The following is a 12324-nucleotide window of genomic DNA, read 5'->3' on the forward strand; positions in this document are numbered from 1 at the left end:
ATCCCGATTAGATTTTTTTTTTATCATTAGGACCCACTGTGTTGTAATTTTTGCCTAGCAAAATGCCTTGTATAGACCACTGTGTCGCATTAAAATTATAATAATACACGGAAAATGCTAAAACGTCAAAACGTTGCCGAATTATCACGGCTAAAAAAACCCGATTTGGTAAAAGATATGCACATATTCGGATTCTCCAGAGTCTCTCGAATAATTCCGTATTAATTCCAAGAAGTTCTGAGCTATTTTAAGCATTTTATCAATGAAATTAAGAAACAAGTCCGAGCCGATTTATCCACGTTGACGCATTAAAATCGCGCGTAGACGTCAAAATCGACCATTTTCAGACGATGATTTCGGGTATAAAAAAAGGTTTTTACCTTATGATTTATACATGGAAAAATAGTATAAAGCCTTAGGAACAGTTTAACATCAATTCTGGACCGATTTCAATCGGTTTTAGTAGTTAAATCTCGATTATAAAAAGGGTCTTTTTTCGGCCGTTTTCGTTGCCATGGAGACGCCGGCCGTGGGTGACTCGATAGTAGCTCTTGTATGAGTAGATTTTTAGCGATTTTTCGTGCTTGGGACTTTTTTGAAAAAAAAATTACTTTTAAGGTACTTGTAAACATAGCGAAAAAATGAAATTTTAGTATGTTATTATTGAAATAGATGTATTTAATAGTCAACAAATATGACTCAATATATTTCTATTATTGGAGAGGTTTATGATGTTTATATTTAGTTTAAGCCAATATCCACATCGTCATCTTTCTTTATGAAAACAGAAAGCAATGTAATATAAATGCGTTTGTATAATAACTGACGTAGTGTTTTTACTAATACAAAGACCGATTCATTAGGTCCGTATTAGTCTGTATTAAAAGGGATATATTTAATATTCATTCCTTTTTCGACTTTTGCTTCATTCGCTGCTTAAGTAATAAAAATAAAAGAATAGTTATTATAATTTGTGTTTTTGTTCTACCCATATTCTTAATAGTTATAGTAAAATGAATGGCGCATCTGCTCGATTGGTTTTGGTTTTTCTATCACTTACCGGGTGCGCACAATTAATTTCCAAAGTCAAAAAATGTTAAAAAATTCATAAATCAAAAACGGTTTTACTTAGAAGTACGGTTGAAATTGCAAAACATTCTGCTTATCGCACGCTACAAACCGCCCATAAGCCATTTGACTCTAGGGGGCGCCACTAAAAAGTTATTAACGCTGGAAAAAAAAAAGTGTGAAAAAGGGTATTTTCAACTCAGTACTGCTCACCCTGTATAAATGATACCGTTAAACTTGATACGCCGTTTTATTCAGAAAGAGTGCAGGTTTAGTTAATTTAAATGAATTTTTTTTAAATTTTGCACCATAAAAATTTTACACAGAAAAAACTAAAAAAAAAACAATTTTTTTGGGTTTTTTTGATTTTTTTCCCAAAAAAAAAGATTTTTTTTAAAAAAAGTCCTTAATAAAAATTATAGTTCTCGATGAGGCGCACATATCTTTTGTAAGTCACTATTTCCGGAAACACACCGTTAAACCGTCAGAGGAGCTGGAATATCACACATGTCTGAAACTTTGAGCGTTAAAAAAAAATACTTCCCGTACGCTGAGATCAACCAAAAAGTATACAGTCCATCTAGAGATAAGGTCTAATCGACCCGTTAAATTTCATAAAATTCAAAGAACCGTTGCGACCTGTATCGAAGCACGCGAAAAAAATCGAGCAAAAAAAATTTTTTAAGTTCTAAGGCTTCCCCCTCCCAAATAAAAAAACAAATGAAAAATTGTAGTTGATAGAGTTGTAGCCTCATATATCTAGATTATGAAAAGGTAAAAATCACTTCTCTATCCTAATTAGAAAATAAGTTATAGGCACTTTTATCCGACGAGTCCCGAGGTCGTGCGAAAACTCCCAAAAAGAAGCGGCCCTATAAGAGCTACCTAGATGCGTCTTAAGTTTGCAAAATCGTGTTTTCGGCTATAACTCATTTGTTTTTTCAAATGGAACCAGGTTGGCTCATTACCATATAATTAAGAAGTGTATTGAGTATTATTAAGTATGTGTCTCAGGTTAATAATTTACAATGTATTGGGACGTAGTGAGGTTTTTCCGGTTTAAGCTGACCAACCAAGCCAAAAAAACACTATTTCCAGAAGATCCAAACACTATTAAATGAATGAAACCATGATATAGGAAGTAGGTGGAAAAGCTGAACTCTCACTTATCATCTTAAATTGCCCTAGTAGTAATATTATTTATAGAAATTTCATTGTAATACCCTAAAATAAAGGATTTGTAAGACACGAAATTAATTTAGGCTTGAGAACATGAAAATTTGGCAATCCCTGTAAACGTGGTGGCTCAATGAATACCGGATGTATTCGCTTAAAAGGAAACAAATGCGCCCATCTAGCGGGCAAAATAACAAAATTACACGTTCCAGTGGATTTAATTAATAATATAATAAACGAATTTAATTAGTTTGATTTTATAATGGATTTCTCACGGTGTAATTTACGGTTCCGTTGATCGATTTTATTTATTTTTTAAACAAATTTTCCTTTATTAAGTTAATCCGTGGATCCTCTGCGGGACCGGTTTTACCATTTTTTATTCAAAACAATAACGTAATAACAAAAATTCGACTAATATCTAAGAAAATATGAGAGAAATTGAAGTTTGTCATTTATCCTTGAATAGGTCTTAAAAAGTTGACATAAGAAAGTGAAAACCATTTTACTCTACGTCACACAGTCTTGACACCATGACCTCTCAAAGTCAACAAGAAAATAGCGATTTTGAACTGTTAGTATATCACAAACCGTTTAATCAAAATTTTACGTAGAATCCAAAAATACTCAAAAATTTCAACTTGGCAACGGCGCAAATGTAGATGACAGATGTCGGCCATGTTGGAAAACTTATAAGTGACTATTAAGAATGTTACACAAGGGCAACACTGTTGGCACCTTTGCCGTTGATACTTTGTCACGGCCTCCTCTACTTATCCGAAGGTAGAGACGACCGTGACTTTGTATTCGAACGTCAAAAACCGCAACATAATTACGCGAAATGTACGCGACAACGTTGCCATATCATTGTTCCTCACCCGGATATCTGTCGTCGTTTAGTCGCGTCCTGCCACGTCAGGCCCTTTCGCACGTCGACTTCCAACCGTTGCGCAACTTCCTCGCACGTTAAACTGCTCGCCTCGGTGGCCGTCAGCCAATTCGGTGAAATCGCCTCGTCCTAAAACCGAAAATTGCATAAAAATTAACAAAAAACAACGCACACACAACATAAAATATAAAATAAGCGATAAACAAGATGGCCGCCATAGTGTCCCTCTCGCTCGCACTTGTGCAATTTATTTTAGGCGTACGTGGAGTATGATAATAATTAGCGGCCAGCGGTGTTGCCGAGGGCCATTATTCAGAGGACGCCTACGTGCCTTTCCGCTGTCTCTTTTTGGGACACGTAGAATGATTGGCCGTCTCGCTCGCACTCGTGTGACTAAATTCAAGCGTTTTTTTTTCTAAATTTAATTCATTAGGGAAAAAATGCGCGAAATTAAGTGAATATATTTTTCTAAATTAATTTTTAAGGCCAAGTATTACGACGTAATAGGCATAAGTTGTCCTTATCGCATGCGATGCTTTAAAAAAAGCCCAAAACTGGCCGATGAATTATTTGTTTTTGTTGGATGACGTGTAACAATTTTAAGGCGACATCGGTTATCCATTTTTCTTTAAATACATAAATGACGTGTAGTTAATCTATTGAATGCTGTTTCGTTTCTTCCAGGCAGTTGATGTAGTCTGGGGATGTGAAACAACCAATTGATTACTGTTTCATCTCTTCCAGGCAGTTGAGGTAGTTCGGGTACGTGAAAGAATTAAAAAAAGACGAAGATTTTTCAATTGCAGCTAATTAAGGCCTAATGACTTAATTGATAGGAAAAAAAAGAAGAATTTCTTTATAACGCATTCTAGACAGTCTTGGTAGCTTATACCATAAACGTCAACACGGTGCCTCAAAGAAGGAAAACAGAGAAGAAAAGAAGATTTTCAAGTAGTTCATTCCGTCCTTATTCAATGCATTTAAAAATTATTCTTTTCTTTTTTTTTTTTTATTGGTAACAATGTCAATGTCACTTTTGACAGATGACGTGAAGAACATCGCGTCCATATAATTACGTGAATACCTATATATTTTTTAATTAATTAAGTAAAACCTATTTCTGCAAAAAATACACTACTTACGTCGTAATAGGCACAGGTTGCTTTGGAAAGCCCAAAACAGGCTTATGATTTATTTGTTTTTTTTTTTGTTCTTGTTAGATGACGTGCGGACAACAGGGCCGCGATTATCCAATTTTTTTAACAAATGACGTGTGGACAAAATGATAAATGTGGCAACGCGGTCCCGTATGACATATGACAAGACATTGAAATGTGACAGTGCTCGTGTAGGAAGAACACACACGCTTTTATTTTAGTTCTGTTTTTAAATATTAATGTTAATGTAATATAGGAATGTTTGGGAAGTGTCAAGGTTTAATTTAAACCAACGGATGCACAATTTACACATAACAATACAGTCCACACCAAAACAACGTGTAGTTGACCCATTGATTACTGTTATATCTCTTCCAGGCAGTTGAGGTAGTCCGAGTACGTGAAAGAATTAAAAAAAGACGCTGATTTTTGACTTGCAACTAATTAAGACCTAATGACTTAATTGATAGGAAAAAAAAGAATTTCTTTATATAACACGGTGCCTCAAAGAAGAAAAACAGAGAAGAAAATAAGAAGATTCGATTTTCAGGTAGTTCATTCCGTCCTTTTTCAATACATTTAAAAATTATTCTTTTCACCTTATTTCGGCTCTGTTGTTATTTCATTTGACGTGACGTCATTCAAGCTGTTTCTTGTATGGCAACACTGTCAACCGGTCATTTCTGACAGATGACGTGAGGAACATTAAAAGTAAAAACCACTTGCCAAACATTGACAGATTTTAAGATTATTTAAACTGATCAAGTATAATGACTTCAACTGCCTGAAAGAGAAGGAAAAAAGACTTTAAATGGATGCAAGAAAGAGGAAAACGACTTCAGTCAACTAGAACAGAAGGAGCAATGTCTTTAACAGGAAAAACAGAGAAGAAAAGAAGATTGATTTTAAGGTAGTTCATTCCGTCTTCCTTTAATGCATTTAAATATTATTCTTTTTAATTTTGTCCGGCTCTTTTCTTATTCCATTTGACGTGACGTCATTGAAACTTTCTTATATGGCAACAATGTCCTTGTCACTTTTGACAGACGACGTGAGGAACGTTAAAAATGCCTGTCAAACATTGACAGATAGACGTCAAAAGATTTTTGAATTAATTCAAATTTTAGACCAATCGGAAATATGACTTTAATTGCCTGGAAGAGAAGGAAAAACTACTTTAACTGGATGGAAGAAAAGGAAAAGTGACTACAACTGCCTGGAAGAAAACCAAAAATATCTCAATAAAGAAGAAGTTTGATTTTTATGTAGTTTTTATTCAGTTCAATTATCTAAACTACTTCAACTCTCATATAATATGGCAACAATGTCAATTTCAACCAGTCACTTCTGACAGACGACGTGAGGAACGTTAAAAATGCCTGTCAAACATTGACAGATAGACGTCAAAAGATTTTTGAATTAATTCAAATTTTAGATCAATCGAAAATATGACTTTAATTGCCTGGAAGAGAAGGAAAAGTGACTTCAACTGCCTGGAAGAAAAGCAAAAATATCTCAAAAAAGAAGAAAATTGATTTTTATGTAGTTTTTATTCAGTTCAATTATCTAAACTACTTCAACTCTTATATAATATGGAACCATGTCAATTTCAACCAGTCACTTCTGACAGACGACGTGAGGAACGTTAAAAATGTCTGTCAAACATTGACAGATAGACGTCAAAAGATTTTTGAATTAATTCAAATTTTAGCCCAATCGGAAATATGACTTTAATTGCCTGGAAGAGAAGGAAAAACTACTTTAACTGGATGGAAGAAAAGGAAAAGTGACTTCAACTGCCTGGAAGAAAACCAAAAATATCTCAAAAAAGAAGAAAATTGATTTTTATGTAGTTTTTATTCAGTTCAATTATCTAAACTACTTCAACTCTTATATAGTATGGCAACAATGTCAATTTCAACCAGTCACTTCTGACAGATGACGTGAGGAACGTTAAAAATGCCTGTCAAACATTGACAGATAGACGTCAAAAGATTTTTGAATTAATTCAAATTTTAGACCAATCGGAAATATGACTTTAATTGTCTGGAAGAGAAGGAAAAGTGACTTCAACTGCCTGGAAGAAAACCAAAAATATCTCAAAAAAGAAGAAAATTGATTTTTAAGTAGTTTTTATTCAATTCAATTATCTAAACTACTTCAACTCTCATATAATATGGCAACAATGTCAATTTCAACCAGTCACTTCTGACAGATGACGTGAGGAACGTTAAAAATGCCTGTCAAACATTGACAGATAGACGTCACAAGATTTTTGAATTAATTCAGATTTTAGACCAATCGGAAATATGACTTTAATTGCCTGGAAGAGAAGGAAAAGTGACTTCAACTGCCTGGAAGAAAACCAAAAATATCTCAAAAAAGAAGAAGTTTGATTTTTATGTAGTTTTTATTCAGTTCAATTATCTAAACTATTTCAACTCTCATATAATATGGCAACAATGTCAATTTCAACCAGTCACTTCTGACAGACGACGTGAGGAACGTTAAAAATGCCTGTCAAACATTGACAGATAGACGTCACAAGATTTTTGAATTAATTCAGATTTTAGACCAATCGGAAATATGACTTTAATTGCCTGGAAGAGAAGGAAAAGTGACTTCAACTGCCTGGAAGAAAACCAAAAATATCTCAAAAAAGAAGAAAATTGATTTTTAAGTAGTTTTTATTCAGTTCAATTATCTAAACTACTTCAACTCATATAATATGGCAACAATGTCAATTTCAACCAGTCACTTCTGACAGATGATGTGACGAACGTTATAAACTCCTGTCAAACATTGACAGATAGACGTCAAAAGATTTTGAAAATTAAGTCACATTTTAACTGCCTGCAAGTGTGAAACAAATAACGTACACTTTTGACGTTTCCCTACAACCACCTGAAAAAACCACTTGAAAGAATGACGAAGTGACTTCGGATGCGTTGAAGGTATTAAAAAAAAAATCAAAACGTATACAGGGTGACCCTTAATAAGCTTAATTCTATTACCTTTTTGTCTGGCCTATTAAACGGCCAACACATCTTCCGGCACATCCTGACTATTATTATTATTATTACAGCACGCGACTACAGAAAACCACTGAGCGCACCTTAACCGAACATGTCAACCTCGCTTACTAACAATAATAATAATAATAATACTAAATATTATTATTATAAAGCGATTAGTAGTAATAAACTATATGAAAAAAAAACGAAACGACCGTTGTCAAACTAGAATATGCCGGATCGGTACATTCTTGGCACGTTTATACAATATACTGATGAGAGAGCGTTGGAGTCGGGAGTTTTTTTATCTGCGGTCCGTATTGTTGACTCGCGACGACTGTTTTATTTTCGCAGGGATTCGGTAATTAAACAAAGAGAAAACCCGGTAAATAGTAGTAATAATACGATCCTACGACCTTCTCACTTTATTATTGCCGTAACTGTTGCCGTTTCGCGTGCGGATTAACTTAGTCGGCACCTTTCAATTGAACGGGAGGAGGGAGACGCGGAGATAGGGGGAAGTAGGGAACAGAATGAGAGAGAACAGGCATTGAAAGAACGAAAGAGGTTATACGAGGGAAGTTTTATTAGTCTTTTTCATTTACGGTTTGCTTTCCAGGGAGTTAAAGTCATTTTTATTTTCTTCCAGGCACTTGAAGTCATTTGTCCTTTTCTTCCAGGCAATTGAAGTCATTTACCGTTAGCTTTCAGGCTTTTGATCAATTCTCTTTCTTTTTTCAAACAGTTGAAAACATTTTTCCTTCTCTTTCAGACAGTTGAAGAAAAGGCAACTGAAGCCATTTTTTATTTCGTTTCAGGATTCTTCCTTTACTTACAAGCAACTAAAGTCAATTTTTTCAGGCACTTGAATTGCCTAAATTCAAGGTTTTTCTCACAATTGTCTCCCCTTTTGTATACAATCAATTCAAGTCAATTTTTCGCACTATTAAAGTCCCTTGTTCTTTACCTGTCATTTGTCTTAATTTTTGCATCTTTTGAAAATTGATTTTGACATTAGTCGTGTACTCAATTCGTTTCTTTTAAGGAATTTACTATTTGATTTAAGGTAAATTTGGCATTTATCATCAAATGGGTCTTCAAAAGTTAGGATAAGTAACTGAACACCACCACTTCTTAAAGTCAAAAAAGTGGCTCAATTGCTCCGAAACGGTTTGGTCAAAGTATGCCCGTGACCCATTACATTTCTTAAAAATTTACATAGAATCCAAAAAACCTAACAGTGGATAGCAGATGTCACGGTGCACATAAAATTTAAACTAACGTTACGAAATTGACGTGTTTTTAAACTGATCCGGCAACACTGTTACCGTTGACATTTCATATTCAAAATGGCCGCCGCTCTCTTCTGACATTTCTAGCTTACTCAGTTCCTTTCCTTACGTCACTTTTTGTTTACTTTGAGTTCATGTATTCCTTTTGTCCAGGCAATTAAATTAATTTTTCAAGCCAAAAGTCATTTTTTCAGGTAGTTGAATTTAAGTAATTTCATTGTCATTCCAGGCAGTCGAAGTCAAAAGTAACTTCAACTGTCTGAAGTTTTACTAATATTATTAATATATATGTAGTACCTTTTACAGGCAACTGACGTAGTATAACTGCCTGTAAACGCTACATTTGCCCCTACTGCCTGGAATTAAAAAATACATTACTTTTACACCTAAAGAGCTCCTTATTTCGGTCCTGTCCCTGGGTCATTGACGTCTCGACCGATCTTTAAATGTCAACAGTGAGTCCAGTGGCGGCTCCTTCTTAGGGTCAATTGGTCAATGACCCCCCTTAAATAATCTCATAAAAATCCCAATTTTATTATAAATATCTTTTATCTAAAACTTCATTGTGAATTATAAAATTCTCTAAGCAGTCTGCATTGGCAAAACAAATAAATATATTATTAACGTCGCGCCTCGCGCGCATCACAAGCCCGTGGCTGGGCCGTATTTTAAATTGTCCCTATACAGTTCTTATGGCTTATGGAGAAATGCATGTAAAATAGAACAAAGAAGGCAGATTAGCATTTCGTGGGCGGGAGTGAGAGTCACCTTTCAGTCCTATATCGCTAACGTAGTCGACGGCCCGACTGGATGAATGTTTTCAGTTTTGTTTTAAATAGTTACTGTTTGCCGCCCGCACGAAATAATTGCCTTAAAATCTGCTGGAACATTAAATTATGATGTTCCAGCAGATTTTAATTTAAATAATTATGACGGCTTGAGAAAAAGGAAAGTGGTCGACCAAAACCAAATATGAATTTAAAACAAACAACAAAGGATAGGGGTAAAGATATTCAAAAATATTTTAAAGAATCAATGTACAATTTGTGTGATTGGATTTGTGGCTGCAGTGTGAGAAATTTTTTTGCTACCCGTCTTTACTATTTTCGAATGACGCTGTATGGGCGAAAAATGGAGTAATTGACATTAAGCATTTAAAAGTGAAAATTACAAAGCTTGCTTCTTCCACTACTCATATAAATTCATCAATGAGTTACGCAAGTTTAGGACGTGTTAACACAGTCTAACAGTTGAAAACTATATACTTTGGTGTTAACATAAGACAGCAACTTGATAGTGTATATCGTAAATCTGTGCATGACTTTAATGAATCGGTTTCTAAAAATAGGTATATTTTAAACAAACTAATCGGCTGTGTAAAATTTTGTGGAGTTTTCGAAATTGCATTGCGCGGTCATGACGAAAGTATCAACTCCAATAATCCTGAAATTTTTCTGGGCCTTATCGATTTTGTTTCTGAACTGGATTTAATGTTTAAAGAACATATTGAAAGAAGTACAGTATTTAAAGGCACATCAAAAACAATTCAGAACGATATTTTCGAATCAATGTTAGCCATTGTACATACTCATATAATTAAGGAGATTGACCAGACAAATTTTGTGGCAATTCAAGTAGATGAGACCACAGACAGCTTCAATAAAACGCAGATGATTGTCATATTGCAATATGTATTAACTGATTGCACATGAAAGATTTTGGAAATTTGTTAACCCTCCAGATGCCACAGCACAACATTTAACTAATGTAATATTGGAAGAACTTCAATTATCAAAAATTAATCAAGCACCTGAAAAATTAATTAAACTGGTAGGAGTATAAACAAAAATTAAAGAAATATACCCAAATGCACACTTTATTGCTAGCACTGCTATGCCCATCAACTTATCCTGCAAAAAGCGGCGAGTCAACATAAGCCGATAAAAATATTTTTTGTAAATTTATACGCATTTTCGTCCTTTTTCGGCCGATCTCCAAAATGTACGATGGTTATGGGTAGAGTGGTTTCGATAACCTGTTTATACCCTTTTTCTTATATTTTTATTTAAAATATTTACTCTAATAAAAAGGCAAAGTTAATTTTCGGCAAACGATTTAAGCATTTAAAGTTATTTTTACCCTTAATAGGGTAAATATCTCGGTAAATATTATTGAGTTTTATCTAAGTCTGTATTTTTTATCCAAAATATAAATGACAAAAAGATCTTTCAAATACTTTAAAAAATCAATAGTTTGATTTGTTTTTTTCTATTAGAGTAAACTATAAGTTTTCAAACCAAAATGACCCCCCTGAAGATTGACCCACGAGCCGCCACTGAGTGAGTCAACCTTGACAGTTGATGACGTAAGAATCAGAGACGGGCCGAGAACGAAATTTTTAAGGTTATGTTTCATTCATTGATTTATTACTCTTTAAAAGTTAGGATGAGAAGGTGAAAACCATTTCCCTCTTTGCCAAACAGCCTCGATACCACGACTTCTTAAAGTTAAAAAAGTGGCAAATTTCAACTGTAAATAGCTCCGTAACGGTTTGGTCAAAGTATGCCTGTGACCCATTAAATTTCTTACAATTTTACATAATAGAATCTAAAAAACATAACAGCGGAAATGTTTGATAATAGATGTCATGGTGCACATAAAATTTAAACTGACGTTACATTTCTTAAGAAAAAATAAAAGGTTCTTCTTGCAAGACTTTCTGGGGAAATTGACATGTTTTTTAAACTGATCCGGCAACACTGTTGCCCCTGACATTTCATATTCAAAATGGCCGCCGCTCTCTTTTGACATTTCTAGTTTACTCCGTTCTTTTCTTTACGTCACTTTTTGTTTACTTTGAGTCCCGCAATGTGTTCCTTTTGTCAAGGCAATTAAATTAATTTTGTCAGCCTAAAGTCATTTTTTCAGGTATTGAAGATGACCTGTCTAAATTTCATTGTCATTCCAGGCAATCGAAGTCGAAAATGACTTTAACTATCTGAAGTTTTATTAATATATAGTACCTTTTACAGGCAACTGACGTAGTATAACTGCCTGGAAACGCTACATTTGCCCCTACTGCCTGGAATTAAAAAATAAATTACTTTTACACCTAAAAAGCTCCTTATTTCGGTCCTGTCCCATTGACGTCTTGACCGACCTTTAAATGTCAACTTTGACAGTTGATGACGTGAAGTGATGAAGAATCAGAGACGGACCGAGAACGAAATTTTTAACGTTATGTTTGATTGATTTGTTATTACTCTTCAAAAGTTAAGATGAGAAAGTGAAAACCATTTCCCTCTACGCCAAACAGCTTTCACACCATAACCTCTTAAAGTCAGCAAATGTGACGATTTTCAACTGTAAATAGCTCCGTAACGGTTCGGTCAAAGTATGCCTGTGACCCATTAAATTTCTTACAATTTTACATAGAATCCAAAAAACATAACAGCGGAAATGTTTGATAATAGATGTCATGATGCATATAAAATTTAAACTGACGTCACGAAAAAAAAAAGGTTTTTGTTATAAAACTTTCTAAGGAAACTGACGTATTTTTAAAGTGATCCGGCAACGCCGTTGCCGTTGACATTTCATATTCAAAATGGCCGCCGCTTTCTTCTGACATTTATAGTTTACTCCGTTCTTTTCTTTACGTCACTTTTTGTTTACTTTGAGTCCCTCAATGTGTTCCTTTTGTCCAGGCAATTAAATTAATTTTGTCA

General features: G+C 34.3%; 1 protein-coding gene across 3 annotated transcripts in view; it reads right to left on the reverse strand.

Annotated features, from left to right (window-relative positions):
• Window positions 1-12324, reverse strand: part of LOC126735972 (calcium-transporting ATPase type 2C member 1) — a 48566-nt gene that overhangs the window by 29790 nt on the left and 6452 nt on the right. For 2 of the 3 annotated variants that reach the window (XM_050440096.1, XM_050440095.1), the window contains exon 2: window positions 3123-3262. In XM_050440096.1, the coding sequence (XP_050296053.1) occupies window positions 3123-3262 (140 nt within the window). Of the gene's footprint in view, window positions 1-3122; window positions 3263-7304; window positions 7502-12324 lie in introns of those variants that run through there. The other variant, XM_050440097.1, reaches the window with a different exon arrangement.

This window comes from Anthonomus grandis, chromosome 5, assembly GCF_022605725.1.
Source record: "Anthonomus grandis grandis chromosome 5, icAntGran1.3, whole genome shotgun sequence".
In the NCBI taxonomy this organism is placed as follows: Eukaryota; Metazoa; Arthropoda; class Insecta; order Coleoptera; family Curculionidae; genus Anthonomus; species Anthonomus grandis.